The 23,337-nt window shown below is 42.0% G+C and overlaps 2 protein-coding genes across 3 annotated transcripts; one reads left to right on the top strand and one right to left on the bottom strand.

Annotated features, from left to right (window-relative positions):
• The first annotated feature begins 721 nt into the window (after positions 1-721).
• Positions 722-9,055, top strand: LOC106601037 (coiled-coil domain-containing protein 43). Its single transcript, XM_014192907.3, has 5 exons — positions 722-962; positions 6,914-7,004; positions 7,132-7,276; positions 7,471-7,517; positions 7,941-9,055. Exons 1-5 carry the CDS (start codon positions 789-791, stop codon positions 8,126-8,128), a joined length of 645 nt encoding a protein of 214 aa, XP_014048382.1. The 5' UTR covers positions 722-788; the 3' UTR covers positions 8,129-9,055.
• LOC106601036 (meiosis-specific coiled-coil domain-containing protein MEIOC) lies at positions 8,490-22,261 on the bottom strand. Of its 2 annotated transcripts, none has more exons than XM_014192904.3 (8): positions 22,018-22,261; positions 21,462-21,581; positions 21,059-21,216; positions 18,793-18,897; positions 16,787-18,608; positions 16,465-16,599; positions 11,277-11,457; positions 8,490-10,441 (listed from the first exon to the last, which is right to left on the bottom strand). In XM_014192904.3, exons 1-8 carry the CDS (start codon positions 22,021-22,023, stop codon positions 10,269-10,271), a joined length of 2,700 nt encoding a protein of 899 aa, XP_014048379.3. In that variant the 5' UTR covers positions 22,024-22,261; the 3' UTR covers positions 8,490-10,268. The 2 variants fall into 2 exon arrangements, with proteins under 2 accessions (XP_014048379.3, XP_014048380.3); XM_014192905.3 differs by having other exon boundaries at positions 21,462-21,568.
• Positions 22,262-23,337: the final 1,076 nt, after the last annotated feature.

The following is a 23,337-nucleotide window of genomic DNA, read 5'->3' as shown; positions in this document are numbered from 1 at the left end:
TTATAGAGAAGCAGGGAGAGAAGATAAGGGGCAACTGATACCCCAAACACAGTGAGGCCTCTCTGGATGCAGGGGGAGACCATCCCCTTGGAAACCCTCCTTAATGTATTCAACAGCTGGGAGGCGTTACTTGTCCCACTATCAACAGAGAACAGTACTAGTTAGTGTGACTGGGAGCAGCTACTCATGATCAGGAAATAATGTCCAAAGTCAGGGATACATTTAGATGCACAACAATCTTTCAGCATATCCAGGTGATGGTCAAGCATGTGAGATAATTTCTTTTTTGAGGCAAATATAAACTTTTTTAGGCTGTAGAACTGGAGAAAAAATATACTTGACTAAAAAGTCAGACTATGTCTTATACTCCCACCCAGTGGTGAAAAGTAGAGAATCACATCTGTGTCCACGTCACCTAAGTCAGGGCGGGGGGAGGCTCTTGAATCTCACAGAATACTATGATGAAATCTCATGAACATTTTATTATAGGGGTGTGTTAACTACGTCCGTTTGATTCACGGATATAATTTAAATGTATCAATTGGTCACATAATCAGGCATGAAGATTTTTAAAGAATTCTAACGTCTATGAACGAAAGAATAACATTTCAAATGGATTATGTTGTTGATTAATTATCCCTCCTTAAATGCAATAATGTAAATTATTAATTATTTCCTGGCAATCACTAAAACAAAGTACGAGGCAGCAACCATATTCTGCTAAAGTTTTATCTAGCAGGCAATACACGCAGATAGTCGTAGGGTGTGGAAGACCCCGAACGGCCAAGATGGCGGCGTCCATGGCAGATGCCGGGGAGTTTGAGAAGTGGCTGAATGATCGACTAGACTCCTTGGAAGTGGACCAGGAGGTGTATGGAGCTTATATTTTAGGAATACTTCAAGAGGAGGAGAGTGACGAAGAGAAGGAGGACGCACTGCTAGGAATTCTATCTGCGTTTTTGGTAAATATAGAGGGCAGACATGCCATGCTTGCGCCGCGTTAAGTTAGTCAATAGCTGGCTAACGTGCTCAATGGTTACAAGTGGGTGTTAACTACGCTAACTAACAACTGAGTGACTACAATCGATCTGTTCCCATATAACTAACTGGTAACAACGTTAGCGACATGTGCCAATCTACCATTAGCCATATTTGGAGATGGGGGTTAGGCGAATCAAACCTGAAGTTATCCAGACCCGTTCTATTATTAGCCGGCTAGCCCATGTTGAGACTTCGGTGGAACTCTCCAGACAAACAGATGGTTATGACATACAGCAGGGTGGCCATGTCTCGAGAGCTACTGGGTACCGACCCATTTGCAGGATTTAGTTTTTTTCACTAATCAGCTGCTCGTCAGATTCAGTTGGAGAAAGCCTACATGCTCAGTAGGCTACTCCAAAAGTTGGCAACACCTGACATAACACATTATACTAACTGATGGTTCACTGACACTACGTCCTTACCACTTGCTCTCAAAGGAGAAAGGGGTATCTGCAGCTCAGTGTGGCAGTCTCGAAAGATGAGTAGTGGCCCTCTTTCAGCATTGTGGAACAATGCGCGTGAGCGCCACATCTATTTCTATGGGCACAAGCACTGTTCATGACACAAACTGTTCACCCCTCTTGTTGAGAGAAAATTTGGAAGGTTGAACGTTTATTTCCTTAAATTCTACACATTTTGTCATGACGTGCAGATAATATTTTGCCGTTTTAAAGCTCATTGTCTTGCAATTCTATACATTTTGCCATGTCTAATGTAAATTCAATTGATATTTGAGTGACATACAACATTTATTGGCTAAATACAACCTAGCTAAAAAACGTTTGCTGACATGGGCTAGTACAGGTATTCCCAAACTGGGGTGTACACGCAATGCCGTCAGGGGTATGCCAAATAAAAATGTGATTAATAACATAAAAAAATATCACAGTTGTCTGTAGTTTACATACACCTTAGCCAAATACATTTAAATTCCTGACATTTAATCCTAGTAAACATTCCCTGTTTTAGGTCAGTTAGGATCACCACTTTATTTTAAGAATGTGAAATGTCAGAATAACAGTAGAGAGAATGATTTATTTCAGCTTTTATTTCTTTCCTCACATTCCCAGTGGGTCAGAAGTTTACATACACTCAATTAGTATTTGGTAGCATTGCCTTTAAATTGTTTAACTTGGGTCAAACATTTTGTGCAGCCTTCCACAAGCTTCCCATAATAAGTTGGGTGAATTTTGGCCCATTCCTCCTGACAGAGCTGGTGTAACTGAGTCGGCTTTGTAGACCTCCTTACTCGCACACACTTTTTCAGTTCTGCCCACAAATGTTCTATTGGATTGAGGTCAGAGCTTGTGATGGCCACTCCAATACCTTTGCTTTGCTGTCCTTAAGCCATTTTGCCACAACTTTGGAAGTATGCTTGGGGTCATTGTCCATTTGGAAGACCCATTTGCGACCAAGCTTTAAATCCCTGACTGATGTCTTGAGATGTTGCTTCAATATATCCACATCATTTTTCTCCCTCATGATGCCATCTAGTCCCTCCTGCAGCAAAGCACCACCACAACATGATGCTGCAACCCCTGTTCTTCACGGTTGGGATGGTGTTCTTCGGCTTGCAAGCCTCCCCCTTTTTCCTCCAAAAATAATGATGGTCATTATGGCCAAACAGTTCTATTTTTGTTTAATCAGACCAGAGGACATTTCTCCAAAAAGTACGATCTTTGTCCCCACCTGCAGTTGCAAACCGCAGTCTGGCTTTTTTATGGCAGTTTTGGAGCAGTGGCTTCTTCCTTGCTGAGCGGCCTTTCGGGTTATGTCGACATTAGGACTCGTTTTACTGTGGATATAGATACTTTTGTACCTGTTTCCTCCAGCATCTTCACAAGATCCTTTGCTGTTTTTCTGGGATTGATTTGCACTTTTTGCACCAAAGTATGTTAATCTCTAAGAGACAGAACGCGTCTCCTTCCTGAGCGGTATGCCGGCTGTATGGTCCCATGGTGTTTATACTTGTGTACTATTGTTTGTACAGATGAACGTGGTACCTTCAGGCGTTTGCAAATTGCTCCCAAGGATGAACCAGACTTGTGGAATTCTACAAAAAAAAATTCTGAGGTCTTGGCTGATTTCTTTTGATTTTCCCATGATGTCAAGCAAAGAGGCACTGTGTTTGAAGGTAGGCCTTGAAATACATCCACAGGTACGCCTCCAATTGACTCAAATGATGTCAATTAGCCTATTAGACGCTTCTAAAGCCATGACAACATTTTCTGGAATTTTCCAAGCTGTTTAAAGGCACAGTCACCTTAGTGTATGTAAACTTCTGACCCACTGGAATTGTGATACAGTGAAGTAATCAGTCTGTAAACAATTGTTGGAAAAATTACTTGTGTCATGCACAAAGTAGATGTCCTAACCGACTTGCCAAAACTATAGTTTGTTAACAAGAAATGTGTGGAGTGGTTGAAAAACGAGTTTTAATGACTCCAAACTAAGTGTATGTAAACCTCCGACTTCCAGTGTGTGTGTGTGTGTATACACACACACACTCTACCGTTCCAAAGTTTGTGGTCACTTAGAAATGTCCTTTTTTATCCATTAAATTAACATCAAATTTATCAGAAATACAGTGTAGACATTGTTAATGTTGTAAATGACTATTGTAGCTGGAAACAGATTTTTAATAGAATGTACAGCTATGTAGATAGAGGCCTGTTATCAGCAACCATCCCTCCTGTGTTCCAATGGCACATTGTGTTACCTAATCCAAGTTTATCATTTTAAAAGGCTAATTGATTATTAGAAAACCCTTTTGCAATTATGAAAACTGTTGTTCTGATTTAAAGAAGCAATAAAACTGGCTTTCTTTAGACTAGTTGAGTATCTGGAGCATCAGCATTTGTGGGTTCGATTTACAGGCTCAAAATGGCCAGAAACAAAGAACTTTCTTCTGAAACTCATCAGTCGATTCTTGTTCTGAGAAATGAAGGCTATTCCATGCGAGAAATTGCCAAGAAACGGAAGATCTCGTACAACGCTGTGTGCTACTCCCGTCACAGATCAGCGTAAACGGGCTCTAACCAGAACAGAAAGAGGAGTGGGAGGCCCCGGTGCACAACTGAGCAAGAGGACAAGTACATTAGTGTCTAGTTTGAGAAATAGACACCTCACAAGTCCTCAACTGGCAAATGAACCCACAACTGCTGATAGTCTAAAGAAGGCCAGGTTTATTGCTTCTTTAATCAGAACAACAGTTTTCAGCTGTGCTAACATAATTGCAAAAGGGTTTTCTAATAATCAATTAGCCTTTTAAAATGATAAACTAACACGTGCCATTGGAACACAGGAGGGATGGTTGCTGATAATGGGCCTCTGTAAGCCTATGTAGATATTCCATAACAAATCAGCCATTTCCAGCTACAATAGTCATTTACAATATTAACAATGTCTACACTATTTCTGATCAATTTGATGTTATTTTAATGGACAAAAGCTACTTTTTTTCTTTCAAAAACAAGGACATTTCTTAAGTGACCCCAAACCTTTGAACGGTAGTGTATGTAAGATGGCTAAATAAAAAGCTAAATTATTTATTATTATATTATTTGTGCCCTGGTCCTATAAGATCTCTTTGTCACTTCCCACTAGCCGCGTTGTGGCAAACTCACACTCATTCTTATGTTTAATAAATGTATTGTATAGTGTGTGGCAGGCTTACAATGATGGCAAAAAAACATTTGAGAGTGCACTGACCATGGTGCTAGAGGGGTTACGCATCTGGAAGTTAAATGTCTGAAGGGGTACGGGACTATAAAAAGTTTGAGAACCACTGGGCTAGTTGATCTGGACATTTCTGACAAGTGATAAATATCTCTAATGTATGCAATGACTGACATGACAAGAGGAAAACTGATGATGCACTACCCAATTTATAAATTGCACATTGTACAATCTACTATTACAACTTTCAATAGTATGTTGAAACGCCAGACTGCCGACCTTTTGCGCCCCCCATAGTTTGTGAACCACTAGGTTAGACCATTTGTACCAATCCGGCCCGGGAGCCCATTCAATCTGGCCCGGCGGGAGGTTTGAGTAAAAAAAATATATATATATATATATATATATATATATATATATATATATATATATATATATATATATACTGCTCAAAAAAAATAAAGGGAACACTTAAACACAATGTAACTCCAAGTCAATCACACTTCTGTGAAATCAAACTGTCCACTTAGGAAGCAACACTGATTGACAATAAATTCCACATGCTGTTGTGCAAATGGAATAGACAACAGGTGGAAATTATAGGCAATTAGCAAGACACCCCCAATAAAGGAGTGGTTCTGCAGGTGGTGACCACAGACCACTTCTCAGTTCCTATGCTTCCTGGCTGATGTTTTGGTCACTTTTGAATGCTGGCGGTGCTTTCACTCTAGTGGTAGCATGAGACGGAGTCTACAACCCACACAAGTGGCTCAGGTAGTGCAGCTCATCCAGGATGGCACATCAATGCGAGCTGTGGCAAGAAGGTTTGCTGTGTCTGTCAGCGTAGTGTCCAGAGCATGGAGGTGCTACCAAGAGACAGGCCAGTACATCAGGAGATGTGGAGGAGGCCGTAGGAGGGCAACAACCCAGCAGCAGGACCGCTACCTCCGCCTTTGTGCAAGGAGGAGCAGGAGGAGCACTGCCAGAACCCTGCAAAATGACCTCCAGCAGGCCACAAATGTGCATGTGTCTGCTCAAACGGTCAGAAACACTCCATGAGGGTGGTATGAGGGCCCGACGTCCACAGGTGGGGGTTGTGCTTACAGCCCAACACCGTGCAGGACGTTTGGCATTTGCCAGAGAACACCAAGATTGGCAAATTCGCCACTGGCGCCCTGTACTCTTCATAGATGAAAGCAGGTTCACACTGAGCACGTGAGTCTGGAGACGCCGTGGAGAACGTTCTGCTGCCTGCAACATCCTCCAGCATGACCGGTTTGGCGGTGGGTCAGTTATGGTGTGGGGTGGCATTTCTTTGGGGGGCCGCACAGCCCTCCATGTGCTCGCCAGAGGTAGCCTGACTGCCATTAGGTACCGAGATGAGATCCTCAGACCCCTTGTGAGACCATATGCTGGTCCGGTTGGCCCTGGGTTCCTCCTAATGCAAGACAATGCTAGACCTCATGTGGCTGGAGTGTGTCAGCAGTTCCTGCAAGAGGAAGGCATTGATGCTATGGACTGGCCCGCCCGTTCCCCAGACCTGAATCCAATTGAGCACATCTGGGACATCATGTCTCGCTCCATCCACCAACGCCACGTTGCACCACAGACTGTCCAGGAGTTGGCGGATGCTTTAGTCCAGGTCTGGGAGGAGATCCCTCAGGAGACCATCCGCCACCTCATCAGGAGCATGCCCAGGCATTGTAGGGAGGTCATACAGGCACGTGGAGGCCACACACACTACTGAGCCTCATTTTGACTTGTTTTAAGGACATTACATCAAAGTTGGATCAGCCTATACAAAAAATAGCATTTAGGCTGCTATCCTACTTGAAATAAAATCAGTGGAGGGAATGGCCATGTTATCTACCACCGGCGACACGACCGTGATACAGCTGCCCAGATGGAAGCACTTTAGGTCGGCAGGCTGGTCGATACAACACCTGTACACTGGTCGCCGGCTTATCGACTCGTCGTGCAGCCGTCAGCAACGCAAAATGGTCTTCAGTGGCAACAAATCTGCCCAATTAGCTGATTCACTTTCCATACACCCACTCGTCCATACTAAAGTTGCCATATTGGGCTGCATCTAACCATACTTGTCTCAAAGTAGTGATGTTCAAATTCACTAATTGCATCTCCAAATTCAGTAATTCACTAATTGCATCTCCATACTCCTGTCTTCCATGCACAGGAGGATGAGAAACTTGAAGATGTCTGCAAAGAGATCATTAGTCAGTGGGCTGAGAGCTGTGCCCGGTCGGCAACCAAAAACAAGGAGGATGGTATGAACATAAATCAAAAGCTAGAAACTTAAAATACAGAAAATTATTCTAGCTGTACTTTCAGACATGAGCTAATAGCTGGAGCAGCCATTGTATGAATTATCTGTTGAATTTCCTCTCTCTCTAGCTGAGGTACTGGCCATTGCCAATCTGATAGAGAAGCAGGCACAGATTGTGGTGAAACAGAAGGAAGTATCTCAGGAGTCCAGGAAGAGGAAAGAAGCTAAAGAAGCAGTCCTGGCTCAATATGCCAATATCACAGATGATGAGGAATATCCTTGGCTCAATATATTGCAACTATTGTGTACCCCTACCGTTATGCTTTGCTCCTTGTTAAACCTATACAGCTCTAAAGATCTTAAGTGTTTATTTCTGTAATGTATAATGCAAGCAGTCTCCCAAAATGTTCATTTTTATGTGACTGCAATGAAGAGTACTATTTTTCAAGTTTCCTTGACATCAACACTGAAGCTGAAGAGGAGGAGCAGGCTTTCCCCCCCAGTGGTGATAAATGTATCCTGTCTATGCCTCCTATTGCTCCTCCTATAACTCCTATTGAGGAAAAATGTACTTACTGTGATATGTGGTTGTCCCACCAAGCTATGTTAAGATGAATGCACTAACTGTGTCACTCTGGATAAGAGTGTCTGCTAAATGACTAAAATGGAATGCAAATGTATTGTTTTCTGCATTAAGTAATATTTAACCAGTACTATATTTTTAAAAGACCACTTATGGCACCATCAACTTCGAAACCCAGGTTCTAGTACATGTTGGTCTGTATTTGTAAAGCGCCTTGGAATAAGAGTGCTGATCCAGGATCAAATGATTAAATGTATAGGGGAAACCTGATCCTAGATCAGCACTCCTACTATGAGACGCTTTATGAATAGGGGCACTGGTTTTGCTGTGAAACTCCTTTACTGGTCGCCTCAGCCCTGTTTAAGAACACCAACGTGGAGGAGGTTCTGAGCAGGAAGAAACAGCAGAGGGACCAGGCTAAGGAAGACTCGCATAAGAAGAAAGAGACGGACAAGATGCAGCGTGAGAAGGATAAACTAGCCAGGCAGGACAGGAAGGACAAGGAGAAGAAACGCACACAGAAAGGGGAACGCAAAAGATGAGAAAAACAAATGACACTTTGGGACATTGTCACATTAAATGTTTTGTTACTGGATAAAAAAACTGAAATCAACATTATTTTTACCTATCCCTTATTACCACCCTTATGATTGTAACATACATTGACATTGTAACAAGAACTTGTCTGGACATTAATTGTTTTAACCAATTACCATTTGTTTTCTATTGGTTTCAGTCATCAAGCTTTATCTAAAGCTGGGAAACAGTCCATCTATCTACAATGTGTTCTTTCTCCTCAACTGTGATTAATAAAGTAAATCAGTGACTCTATGAAAAGCCAACATTAATAGTCTATCTCTACTTGCTATGATCAACCTGCACAAGCTCTTGCCTGTATCTGTCATCCTACCATATTGAAACTAAGGAGGCGGATGTTTCTGTATCATTGCTGTCCCTGCCTCCTTTTCAATATGCCTCTACTAATAGGGAGACTGTCTCTGAAAATGAATAGTCATTCACTAGATGTAGCATGCTCTAAAAAAAATGTTCACTCTAAAATGTTTGCCCAGTTTAAGTAATAATTTTCCAAGATAAATGTTTTTAAATGGCATTCAAATGTTCTGCAATTACTATAGGGGATATTGTAGTAAAAGGAAGGGGAAGTGCCCTATGGGATCTTAACTCGCTCAAAGATTGAACCACTGCTAGTATGTGCCAATGTGTTGCAAATGCTTTTCCTCTTTGGAGATGGATTTACTCAAGGCTCACACTCATGTTAGTCATATTAAATACATTCAGTTTGGCACCCCAGTCTTCATGTACTGTCTATGCACTCTCTTGTATGAGAATCAGAACAACGTGGTGGTTGATACTGTATACCTCGATTATATCATATACAATGTTTGCAGAATGGCAATGGGGTTCATTTTCAACATATGTTTTGAATAAATAAATGCCATTTTAAAGAGCTTTATTGTTTTTTTGATTTAATAAAACAAACAATTATCGTGAAACATACAGTTTCAAACAGGAACATTAAAAATACAGGGGTTTGAACATGTTTGCCACCTGTCTTACGAGTGTGTATTATGTCATTGATAGTATGGGTCCAAACTTAATTCTTATGTTTTTGAAATGAGCTGTAATGCAGCGTGATTAACATTCAGAGAACTAAATTCTAAATAAGAATAACATAAAATTTAATTAACATCAATGGATGACCAGTCCAAATTTCTAACCTACTGAGAGTATGTTGCTTTTCAGGTAAACCGAGGAAACACGAGGCTTCAAGTTGACGATTGATTGGTATGTTAACATGGAATATGACAGAAAAGTGGTTCCCATTGCCATATCCACTCAACTTAAGCGGAGGCAATGACCACTTATCCACAATTATTGGTTGTTAAGAAGCATATTAGAGAACTGAATGTCAAATCACATTCAAATAAATAAGTTAAACATTCAGGAAAACATTCAAATGATTGCCATGTTTTAATAATTATAAATAGTGTCTTTAAATAATATTCGGCCTTTCCAAGATTCCCATTATTTTCGATGACCCTAATCACAAAATGTGGTGATTTTGAAGATAAATTAAGCCTTAACACATTTCATATTATGAATTCCCCTAGCCCAAGAGCAACTATCAATCAAATTGTATTAACATTTGTGGCCACTAAGGTAAATTAAACTCATTTTCCTTGCAATGATTACAAGGAACCTAGCTCTAAGGGAGTTGACAATACTGATGAATGTAATACTGTATATTCTCCTACAGTTATCACCACCACCATATCTGATCAGGCTCTGCTCTCTCATGTTCCTAATAGAAGCTCGTTAACGGAATTACTGGGGCTGAAGGGATTATGGGGATTCTCAATTCAACAGCATAATAGAATTGTACTGCCATTTAAAATAAATGCACCCTTGGTTATCCCATTACATTGTTCTGAACCACCTGCTTTAGGATACATTTTCAATAAGACTGATAATCTCCAAAAATAATAAATGTCCTCTATTTGCTCAAACTGAGCCTACATACAAGAATTCCTTCTGTTCTGTCTAATAATGTGATCAAAATGTAATCTGGCCTAATGCTCCTCACTGGTCTTGCTCTCAGCAACATCTATAGCATAAACGTGAGTGAGTGTCACATGTGAACCATAGGGTGGCTCAGTGGCATCAGAACTGGATAAGTGTTCTCCCTGGGCTGGTCTCCTCAGAGGTGCTCTGCTCATCCAGCTTGTCCGTGTTGGACTTGGGTAGGGTCATCTGTAGGGCACACCACAGGGCAGTGCGGGACTTCCTTGTGGTCAAAGACAGATCCCTCAGTGCTGTAGCAAGCAGCAGGATATCTAGCAGGAATACAGGCAAAAAAATAAGACAGTAGTGGTGTAAAGTAATTAAGTAAAAATACTTGAAAGTACTACTTAAGTAGTTTTTTGGGGTATCTGTACTTTACTATTTATATTTTTGACTACTTTTACTTTTACTTCACTACATTCCTAAAACAATGATGTACTTTTTACCCCATACATTTTCCCTGACACCCAAAAGTACTCGTAACATTTTTAATGCTTAGCAGGACAGGAAAATTGTCTAATTCACACTTATCAAGAGAACATTCCTGGTCATCCCTACTGCCTCTGATCTGGCAGACTCACTAAACACATGCTTCCTTTGTAAAATATGTCTTGAGTGTTGGAGCATGCCACTGGCTATCTATTATAAAAAAGAAAATGGTGCCGTCTAGTTTCCTTAATATAAGAAATTTGAAAGGATTTATACTGTTCCTTTTGATACTTAAGTATATTTAAAACGAAATACTTTTAGACTTTTACTCAAGTAGGATTTTTACTGCGTAACTTTCACTTTTATTTGAGTCATTTTCTATTAAGGTATCTTTACTTTTACTCAAGTATGACAATTTCCACCACTGGTTTTTAGGCCTCATCATCAGAGCTGACAAATGCTGCTCATCCCTAACACGAAAAGGCAAACGTAGAAGATAAGCTCTGTTATTTGCTCTTTCAAGGAAATAAAATATAAAAGGCTCTACAGAATAAAAAATGGCAGCCATATTTCCAGAATAAATCTAAAATAAAATTGGAAGACAAGCATAGACAAATGCTTGGGGATTCAGTTGTTTAGAACTTGCTGCGGCTCATTAATGACTTAGTGTTGAGTTACCTCTGTCCTCTCTGAAATGTGCACTGGCCTGTCTCTGACGGTTTGAAGTGTTGACAAATTCCTCCTTGCGTCTGGCCTGGGTAATGTAAATAGCCTCGAGGTGTCTGTCCAGCGCTGAACAAATATTGGCATGGAGGGGGAAGCTACGCAGACACTCCATTTTACCCAGAAGGCTCACCACCTATGATATAAGAGGAAAATAAATTCCATCAAAAATTCTTCAAATGCATTTTGAAACACTTGCAGAACTTGATGGGTGTTCATCTAGCCTAAAGCAACTGGTATTCATGTATTGGTCTTATTTAACTCTTCTATCAACACTCATGCCAACTTGCATGGAATTAGCCATCATCCAATCCTAAAATTCCAAAGTGGACATTTAACCTCCTAGAGTCGATTCACGCACCGGTAAAAAAAATCCCCATTAAAATCTGTCAGTTTAACCTAGAGATATCTGCATTGGATGCGTCTCTTTCCACCACATCTGCCGATGTCGCACTTCCACATTTGCGTTTGGCCTACAAACTAATGCGGCCCCAAGTGTCACGGGACTCGTCTGTAGGAAACTGGTACTGGTTTTAAAAATGTATGGAAATATGATGGTAGTTTTGTGCCTACCCAAAAAAGGGGTTAAAAATGTGTAATAAATATATACAGTTGAAGTCGGAAGTTTACATACACCTTAGACAAATACATTTAAACTCAGTTTTCACAATTCCTGACATTTAATCCTAGTAAAAATTCCCTGTCTTCGGTCAGTTAGGATCACCACTTTATTTTAAAAATGTGAAATGTCAGAATAATAGCAGAGAATAATTTATTTCAGGCTTTTATTTCTTTCATCACATTCCCAGTGGGTCAGTTACACTCAATTAGTATTTGGTAGCATTGCCTTTAGATTGTTTAACTTGGGTCAAACGTTTCGGGTAGCCTTCCACAAGCTTCCCACAATAAGTTGGGTGAATTCTGGCCCATTCCTCACGACAGAGCTGGAGCAACTGAGTCGGGTTTGTAGGCCTCCTTGCTCGCACACACACTTTTTCAGTTCTGCCCACAAATTTTCTATGGGATTGAGGTCAGGGCTTTGTGATGGCCACTCCAAATGCTTGACTTTGTTGTCCTTAAGCCATTTTGCCACAACTTTGGAAGTATGCTTGGGGTCATTGTCCATTTGGAAGACCCATTTGCGACCAAGCTTTAACTTCCTGACTGATGTCTTGAGATGTTGCTTCAATATATCCACATAATTTCCCTCCCTCATGATGCCATCTATTTTGTGAAGTGCACCAGTCCCTCCTGCAGCAAAGCACCACCCCAACATGATGCTGCCACCCCCGTGCTTCACGGTTGGGATGGTGTTCTTCGGCTTGCAAGCCTCCCCCTTTTTCCTCCAAACATAACGATAGTCATTATGGCCAAACAGTTCTATTTTTGTTTCAGCAGCCCAGAGGACATTTCTCCAAAAAGTACGATCTTTGTCCCCATGTGCAGTTGCAAACCGTAGTCTGGCTTTTTTATGGCGGTTTTGGAGCAGTGGCTTCTTACTTGCTGAGTGGCCTTTCAGGTTATGTCGATATAGGACTCATTTTACTGTGGATATAGATACTTTTGTACCTGTTTCCTCCAGCATCTTCACAAGGTCCTTTGCTGTTGTTCTGGGATTGATTTGCACTTTTTGCACCAAAGTATGTTCATCTCTAGGAGACAGAACGCGTCTCCTTCCTGAGCGGTATGACGGCTGTGTGGTCCCATGGTGTTTATACTTGCGTACTAATGTTTGTACAGATGAACATGGTACCTTCAGGCATTTGGAAATTGCTCCCAAGGATGAACCAGACTTACATTTTTTTTTCTGAGGTCTTGGCTGATTTCCTTTGATTTTCCCATGATGTCAAGCAAAGAGGCACTGACTTTGAAGGTAGGCCTTGAAATACATCCACAGGTACACCTCCAATTGACTCAAATGATGTCAATTAGCCTATCAGAAGCTTCTAAAGCCATGACATAATTTTCCAAGCTGTTTAAAGGCACACTCAACTTAGTGTATGTAAACTTCTGACCCACTGGAATTGTGATACAGTGAATTATAAGTGAAATAATCTGTCTGTAAACAATTGTTGGTTAAAATTACTTGTGTCATGCACAAAGTAGATGTCCTAACCGACTTGCCAAAACTATAGTTTTGGCAAACTATAGTTTGTTAACACTCCCAGAGTGCTAAGAGCCTTGGCGTGACCCTGGACAACACCCTGTCGTTCTCCGCTAACATCAAGGCGGTGACCCGATCCTGTAGGTTCATGCTCTACAACATTCGCAGAGTACAACCCTGCCTCACACAGGAAGCGGCGCAGGTCCTAATCCAGGCACTTGTCATCTCCCGTCTGGATTACTGCAACTCGCTGTTGGCGGGGCTCCCTGCCTGTGCCATCAAACCCCTACAACTCATCCAGAACGCCGCAGCCCGTCTGGTGTTCAACCTTCCCAAGTTCTCTCACGTCACCCCGCTCCTCCGCACACTCCACTGGCTTCCAGTTGAAGCTCGCATCTGCTACAAGACCATGGTGCTTGCCTACGGAGCTGTGAGGGGAACGGCACCTCCGTACCTTCAGGCTCTGATCAGTCCCTACACCCAAAGAAGGGCACTGCGTTCATCCACCTCTGGCCTGCTCGCCTCCCTACCTCTGCGGAAGCACAGTTCCCGCTCAGCCCAGTCAAAACTATTCGCTGCTCTGGCACCCCAATGGTGGAACAAGCTCCCTCACGATGCCAGGACAGCGGCGTCAATCACCACCTTCCGGAGACACCTGAAACCCCACCTCTTTAAGGAATACCTGGGATAGGATTAAGTAATCCTTCTAAACCCCTCCACCCTCCCCCCCAAAAAAGATAGATGTACTATTGTAAAGTGGTTGTTCCACTGGATATCATAAGGTGAGTGCACCAATTTGTAAGTCACTCTGGATAAGAGCGTCTGCTAAATGACGTAAATGTAAATGTAAACAAGAAATTTGTGGAGTGGTTGAAAAAAGAGTTTTAATGACTCCAACCTAAGTGTATGTAAACTTCCGACTTCAACTGTATATATATTTCTTGAGCTTTCTTATATCTACTAGATATAGGACAAACACTTCAAAATCTTGTTTCTTATGATTTCTTTTTTGACTGTCTTTTTTGCCATTTACAGTGCATTCGGGAAGTATTCAGACCCCTTGACTTTTTCCACATTTTGTTACGTTAAAGCCTTATTCTAAAATGGATTAAATCGCTTTTTCCCCCTCATCAATCTATACAATACTCCATAATGCCAAAGCATGAAAAGGTTTTTAGAAAGGTTTGCAAATTTATAAATTAAATAAAAAGTTCAAAAATAACATTTACATAAGTATTCAAACCCTTTACTCAGTCCTTGTTGAAGCACCTTTGGCAGCGATTACAGCCTTGAGTCTTCTTGGGTATGACGCTACAAGCTTGGCACACCTGTATTTGGGGAGTTCTTCTCTGCATATCCTCTCAAGCGCTGTCAGGTTGGATGGGGAGCGTTGCTGCACAGCTATTTTCAGGTCTCTCCAGAGATGTTCGATCGGGTTCAAGTCCGGGCTCTGGCTGTGCCACTCAAGGACATTCAGAGACTTGTCCCGAAGCCACTCCTACGTTGTCTTGACTGTGTGCTTAGGGTCGTTGTTTTGTTGGAAGGTGAACCTTTGTCCCAGTCTGAGGTCCTGAGCAGTCTGGAGCAAGTTTTCATCAAGGATCTCTCTGTACCTTGCTCCATTCATCTTTCCCTCGATCCTGACTAGTCTCCTAGTCCCCGCAGCTGAAAAGCATCCCCACAGCATGATGCTGCCTGTCACGCCCTGATCTGTTTCACCTGTCCTTGTGCTTGTCTCCACCCCCCTCCAGGTGTCACCCCTCTTCCCTATTATCCCCTGTGTATTTATACCTGTGTTCTCTGTCTGTTTGTTGCCAGTTCGTCTTGTATGTTTTTCAAGTCAACCAACGTGTTTTCCCGTACTCCTGCTGCTATTCTCTTTTTGCTAGTCCTCCCAGTTTTGACCCTTGCCTGTCCTGACTCTGAGCCCGACTGCCTGACCACTCTGCCTGCCCCTGACCCTGCCTGCCGACCTGTACCTCTGCCTCCCTCTGGATTACCGGCCTCTGCCTGCCTTGACCTGTCTACTGCTTGCCTCTGTTGGAACATTAAACATTGTTACTTCGACAGTCTGCATCTGGGTCTTACCTTGATTCGTGATACTGCCACCACCATGCATCACCGTAGGAATAGTGCCAGGTTTCCTCCAGAAGTGGCACTTGGCATTCAGACCAAAGAGTTCAATATTGGTTTCATTAGGCCAGAGAATCTTGTTTCTCATGGTCTAACAGTCCTTTAGGTGCCTTTTGGCAAACTCCAAGAGGGCTGTCATGTGGCTTTTACTGAGGAGTGGTTTCCGTCTGGCCACTCTACCATAAAGGCCTGATTGCTGGAGTGCTGCAGAGATGGTTGTCCTTCTGGAAGGTTCTCCCATCTCCACAGAGGAACTCTGGAGCTCTGTCAGAGTGACCATCGGGTTCTTGGTTACCTCCCTGACCGAGCCCTTCTCCCCCGATTGTTCAGTTTGGCCGGGCGGCCAGCTCTAGGAAGAGTCTTGGTAGTTCCAAACTTCTTCCATATAAGAATGATGGAGGCCACTGTGTTTTGGGGGACCTTTAATGCTGCTGAAATGTTTTGGTACCCTTCCCCAGATCTGTGCCTCGACACAAGGGTCTGAATACTTATGTAAATAAGGTATTCATGTTTTTTTATTTTTAATCAATTTGCAAACATTTCTAAAAACCTGTTTCTGCTTTGTCATTATGGGGTATTGTGTATAGATTGATGAGGGAACATTTTTTCCCAATCAATTTTAATAAGGCTGTAACATAACAAAATGTGGAAAAAGTCAATGGATCTGAATACTTTCTGAATGTACTGTATGAATGTGATGTGTTATTCAATGCGTATCTATAGTAGTAAAGGCCAAATTCAATATTTTATCAAATCTTTAAAAATATATATATTGATACCTAAAGGGGTCCTAAAATTCTAAATCAAATAGCTAAATGATCCATAGCATGACCATCTTAAAACAATTCCATATGTCATCTTAGAATCCCCTCCCGGCTTAGACTTTTAAGAATGAACATTTCTCACCTTGGCTTGTTCTCGGATCTGGTCCACAATGAGACGGTCCACTCTGGAAGGGTTAGGTGGGATTTTGGGGAGGGCACTGCTGGTCACCACAGAAATCCGCTTTCCAGGATAACTCATGGTAAGGACGTCCTCTGTCTAAAACACATAATATAAAAAAACACTTAATGCCAACCAGTCGAACTATACATTTTAATCCTAGTTTGGGAGTCATTCTTACCAAGTATTGTATTGCAGCATAATCAGATAAATAATAAGGATTTCAAGATGATCACAAGAAACAAAAATATTCCCACTAAATGAACCACTCATTTTTATTGCTCACCTTCTTCCTCTCCTTCTCCAGGACTCTCCACTGCTCATAGCACTCCTCCAGGTGGAAGTGGAGCTGGCTCATGGGTCCTCCCCGGTTCCTCACTATCATCGGGGAGCGGAGGCCTCCCATCATCCCTGGGTAGGGGTTCTCTCCACTGGAGCCCATAATGTCATTGAGGTAAGGGTTGAAAGCTGCAAACTCCCCATCTGGCAGCAGGTCACATAGGTCCATGGGGGGGATGGAACTGCCGTAGGGGAAGGAGGATCTGGAGTTGAATCTGGCAGAGTTCAGAGACATGTGGCAGGAGTTCTGTCTGGGGTCATTCACAGCCTGATACATGCAAGGCAGAAAGGCTGGGTTCTTCCCTGTGTTGACCGTGCCATTTCCTCCGCCGAATCTCTGAGAGCCATACATGCTGCCGAGTAGGTCGAGGTAAGGGTTCTGCAGGAGCCCCTGCTTCTTGTCCCCGTCTCCTGTCATGTGAGTGCTGGTCTGGGGCCTTGTCTTCCCATCCAAGCGCTGAGTGGAGGAGCAGCCATCAGCTACCAGCCCAGCCATGTGCATCCTGCTCTTGTCCAGCTGCATCTCAAAGTCACTGTCGCTGGCTCCCCTCCTCAGCCCACCCATGCCCATCCTGACCTGGTTCTGTCCTGCCCTGCTGCTGTGGAGGCTGGGCCCGTCCCCCTGACTGTAGTCCTGGATGCACGGTGGTGGTCCTCTCTGCATCTGGTGGGAGTGCTGAGGTACAAACTCAGACACAGAATGGGACAGCATATTGGACGGCCTAGAGGATAAACAGTTTCCCATTGGCTGCTGATGCTGCTGCTTGAGTTTGTTCTGCAACTGGTTCTGCTGGCTATAATGGTACTGGTTCAGACTCAGGCCCATAGAGAGGGGGTTGCTTCCTTTCTGGACAGCCATCTTGTTTTGGTGAGAAATTGTAGGATTGAAAGACGCTGAGAGTGATTTTGTTTTTTGGAAATACTCAACGTGTTGTGGACCAAATCCAGATAAGTCTTTGGAATCAAAGTCACTCTGTAGCAGCTCTTCGCTCTTCATTCCTCCATCAGTCTCCCTCTGCATGGCTCCATACTCCCCTCCTAGTTCCTTCTTAAACTGCATGGCTTGAGTGCTTTGCCCAGGCATCCTGGTGTTGGAGAAGTTCCTCTGTTCGGCCATGATGTCGTCATACTGCATCTGCACACTCTGCCGGTTCTGGGGCTCCCTACCACATGTGTTGTCCTGCTCACCAACCATCAGAGTCTGGATGTTGCTGGCCAGCTTGTTGACCTCTTGCATGGTGTACTGCTTGGTCCGTCTGGGCTTGGCGCTGATCTGGCCTGGGAACTCTTCATAGTAGTGGTCAAAGCACTGGCTGTTAATCTTGCTCTGGGGGCAGAAGGATGGTGCAAAAGCATCCATGTGGTCAGAAAGAGTGTTCCCAGACCCACAGAACCCTCCAACCTTCTCAGCTGTGTTGTACTCGTGTATACTTGTCCTCGTGTTTGAACGATAGGCGTTCCCCTCATTGGGCAGTGGTAGCCCCGGCGGCTTCGGCAGCTCTTGGGTCTGTAGAGAGTATCTAGTGTCCATGTCTCCATTGCAGGAAGAGAGGAGCCACTGCTGATCACTGGTATCAAAGCCATTGAAACGCTGGTAGAACTCTTCGGAACCTCTGTTCATTGGCCACCCTTGTGCTTTACTGAAAGACTCAGGGTAAACATGGTTCGGCAGAAAGTTGGACTGCACTTTGGACTCTGATTGGAAGTACTGCTGGCAATCGTCGCTCATTGACTTGGGAGACCAGACAGATTTCAGTTGGGATAATGTCCTGAAAGGAGAGTTGAAAAGTTAAAGGTTAAATACAGTTTTTTAAACAAAATTGAAAGTCTCAAAGTCATTACTGGCAAACGTTGCGGTTTCCATTTTCAATTCCCATTAATTTGTCTCCCAATACAATGAAATGAGCTCATATCACTGAAGACAAAAAAATACCCTCCTAATGAATAACTTACTCTTCAGTATAGTAACTCTCCATTTGATCAGCCTCCTCCAAGATATTTGACACCAGCCCATAGAGATCAGCTTCACTTCCACAGTCATTTAGATCTGGGAGATTCCTTGGAGATTTAAAACATAAGCATTTCAAAACACATGAACAAAAAGACCATTTACATTTCAAATGGAGTGGGACATATATGAAATGTCTAGTGGTAATTAGAAGTTCAACTTCATTTCAAATGGACAGTGTATTCATGATCACCTTGTGTCTTAAAATCACCTAAGATTTCAGTACAATAAAATTATAATAAACAAAAATATAAACGCAACATGCAACAATTTCAAATATTTTACTGAGCTACAGTTCATATAAGGAAATCAGTCAATTTAAATAAATTCCTTAGACTCTAAACTATGGATTTCACATGACTGGGAATACAGATATGCATCTGTTGGTCACAGATACTGTACCATAAAAAAAAGTAGGGGAGTGGATCAGAAAACCAGTCTGTATATGGTGTGACCACCATTTGCCTCATGCAGCGCGACAAATCTCCTTCGCATAGAGTTGATCAGGCTGTTGAGTGTGGCCTGTGGAATGTTGTCCCATTACTCTTCAATGGCTGTGCGAAGTTTCTGGATATTGGCAGGAACTGGAAGACACTGTCATACACATTGATCCAGATCATCCCAAACATGCTCAATGGGTGACATGTCTTGTGAGTATGCAGGTCATGGAAGAACTGGGACATTTTCAGCTTTCAGGAATTGTGTACGGGTCCTTGCAATATGGGGCTATGCATTATCATGCTGAAACCTGAGGTGATGGCAGTGAATGAATGGCACAAAAATGGATCTCGTCACGGTATCTCTTTGCAGAACATGGTCCAATTCACACACTTATTAAGAGGACATCCCTGGTCATCCCTACTAGCACTGATCTGGCGGACTCACTAAACACAAATACTTTGTTTGTAAATGATGTCTGAGTGTTGGAGTGTGCTCCTGGCTATCTGTAAATAAATAAAAAACACAGAAATTGTGCCTACTGGTTTGCTTAATATAAGTAATTAGAAATGATTCATACTTTTACTTTTGATACTTAAATACATTTACTTTGATACTTATGTATACTTAAAACCAAATACTTTTAGACTTTTACTCAAGTAGTATTTTACTGGGTGACTTTCTGTCACGTCCTGACCAGTGTAGGGGTTATTTGTGATTGTAGTTTGGTCAGGACGTGGCAGAGGGTATTTGTTTTATGTGGTTCAGGGTGCTGGTTTGTTTAGAAGGGTGTTTGATTTATTATTTACGGGTTTTGGGTTATGTTCTATGTTTTTGTATTTCTATGTTCTTTCTAGTTTAGTATTTCTATGTTAGGTAATTGGGTGTTGGACTCTCAATTGAAGGCAGGTGTTTGTAGTTGCCTTTGATTGAGAGTCCTATATATAGGGATGTGTTTTGTTTGTTAATTGTGGGTAGTTGTTTTTGCATTGCGTTGGTGTAGCCTGCAAAACTGTTTCCTGTCGTCGGTTCGTTGTTTATTGTTTTTTTGGTGTTCACATTCAATAAATATAATGATGAGCACGCAACCCGCTGCGCCTTGGTCCTCTCTTCACGAAGACAGCTGTTACACTTTTACTTGAGTCATTTTCTATTAAGGTAGCATTACTTTTACTAAAGTATGACAATTTGGTACTTTTTCCACCACTGCCATAACCCCACTGCCACCATGGGGCACTCTGTTCACAACATTGACATCATCAAACCGCTCGCCCACACGACGCCATACATGTGGTCTGCGGTTGTGAGGCCGGTTGGAGGTACTGCCAAATTCTCTAAAACAACAGAGACGGCGTATGGTAGAGAAATTAACATGAAATTCTCTGGCAACAGTTCGGGTGGACATTCCTGCAGTCAGCATGCTAATTGCACGCTCCCTCAACTTGAGACACCTGTGGTATTGTGTTTCTCCTGGCAAAGCAGAAATGCTCACTAACAGGGATGTAAACAAATTTGTGCCCAAAATTTGAAAGAGATAAGCTTTTTGTGCATATGGACATTTTCTGGGGTCTTTTATTTCAGCTCATGAAACATGGAACCTACACTTTACATGTTGCGTTTATATTTTTGTTCAGTATAAATTAAGACTTGGTCTTCCTTTTCCCAATACATTCTTCAGACTGTCAATGTTAAATACTGGTATGACAAAACACAGTATGGACCAGGTCAGTATACAATTCTGAGAGTTGCATTTGAAGTAGTTAGTTTAGGTACCTGCTTTTAACATTGTTCTGGGTGCAATTAATGAGTTGGTATGGATCATCCTGTGCAGACCAGGGTGTGTAGGACATGGGAGGTTCTTCTGGCAATGATAATTCGTGTAAGGGGATGTATGGCTGCAAGAGTCTTTCATTGTCCGCAGTTCCACAGGTCTGTGAGACAATAAAAAAGGAAATTCATGAACCCTGGTGAAAACGTCTGCCAGTCACTGGTGAGATATAGCATTCTGATTCTGTTTTGCCTACAATAGACAATTCATACCAATTCATACTTAAAAATACTAGCTACTTAATATAAACCATTAATAAACATACCGCTTGAATTATTTATCATCTATAGCCTACATTGTAATGAACTGCAATCTAGAAAAGTAAAACATTTCTTTTGAATGTCTCACCTGATGCGTATTTGAGGAAAAGAATGAGTCTGAACCTGATGATGCACTCTGGAATCGATCAAACGCCATTCTCACTCCTCTTGAACTTGCACTTATTCTATTCTTCACTGCATTATTAAACTAAACATTACAAAGATATTCATACAAACATTCAACAGAACAATACATTTTCATTGACTAGCTATCTTCATTATTAGATATACAGCTAGCAGGGTAATAACATATTGTATTGCACATGGCTAACTCGGCCCAAGTCAAATTGTAATTAAATGTACGTTAGCTAGCAACAGTAGCGAACGTTAACTAGCTAAGTTAGTTACAAAGATAGAAAGGATGCTCAACAGGTGTCTAGCTAGCTAAGCCAGCTAAACCCAAAACCCCCCACACAAACCACTTTTATGAGTTCAATCAACAACGTATTCTGAAAAACACAGTAATAACAGACAGTTTCACTTTTGTTCTAAGTTAGCTTTTGTGTCCCTTGTCTCCCTCAGTCACACGATTTATGTCTAACTAAATTTAGCTAGCCAACTGGGCTAGCTAGCTAGCTACTTACCTCCATAAATTCACTTGTAAACAACGTTTCTGTAGGGAATTTTCCCAGATTAAATGTTCACGATTTAAAAATCTAACTTAAAAAAAAAAAGAATGAAATCAAACGGACTTTAAACAATGACGGGGGAAATCACTAGTATATTGTGGCTAGCTACAGAATTATTGATCTCGAGCTTGCCAGTTGCTCTTCTCGCTTTTGTAAACTAGTGTCACGAGCAAGACCTTCAGCAGACATCTCACTCAAGATCTTCACATCAACCCCCGCGAATAAAATTCTCTTCTTTTATCACTAACTGTCTCAAAGGTGATGATTGGTCCATAAGAAGCTTTTTCACCCAATGGGTTCCAATAGGGATTGTACACATAAAGGGCATAGCAACCAATAATTTTCAGAAAATTAAAAGATGGGGGAATCCTATTTTACTATCAATGAGGGACCATATCATGAGGCTTTTTCATGCATAGTGAAGGATTCTGTTGAACATGTATTGCTCTTCTTGAATCATCTTCATGGAACTTTTTTTTAATAAGTAAACATGTGGTCGGCTACATCCTAATAAAGTATACAATCATGTGTTACATTAAATACTAATAACTAAGTCATAGCAAAAATAGTGCTTAGTCAAGTCCAGGGCCTCAATTTATTCAACCAACTATGAATAAACTTCCCTTGTACAAGTAGTTGGAGACTGGACATCTTTGGTTGCAAATGCATTGTCCTACAATACCCACAAGATGTCGCTATGTCTATAGTTTTTTTTGCGTTGGCCTTCTAGATAGACTTGATAGATAGATTAATATTGATGTTACATTGAACTGGGTGAATGGAATATGAATGACAGTTATCCAATATGCTGTAATAGAAATAAGGCCATGTCCATAAAAAAAAATTTAAAAAGCCCTTCCTCCTCTTAAACGTCACTAACTGCCACAGCCCTACATAGAGTGGTGAGGATGGCCCAGCACATCACTGGGGGTGAGCTCCCACCCATTCAGGACGTACATACCAGGGGTGTCTGAGAAAGACCCAGCCAATCGAGACATGGACTTTTCTCCATGCTTCCGTCCAGCAGGCGGTACCGGTGCATCAAGGCTCAGACCAACAGACTCCCCCTTACGAAAAAAGATTGCAGTCATACTACACTGTAGTATAACTGTTAGAATGCAGAATAACTGCAGTATGCTGCAAATACTGCATCCAATATCACAATTGTTTTTACTGCAGTAATTTTGCAGTGTAACTGAAGTTACAGTGCAATTACTGCGTCCAAAATACCACAGTTGACTGCAGTTACTGCACTTTTACTGCAATTTCAAAACC

This window comes from Salmo salar, chromosome 03, assembly GCF_965601325.2.
Source record: "Salmo salar chromosome 03, fSalSal1, whole genome shotgun sequence".
Classification (NCBI taxonomy): Eukaryota; Metazoa; Chordata; class Actinopteri; order Salmoniformes; family Salmonidae; genus Salmo; species Salmo salar.
Note: the sequence above shows the minus strand (reverse complement) of the source record. Positions and strands in the feature narration are given on the sequence as shown.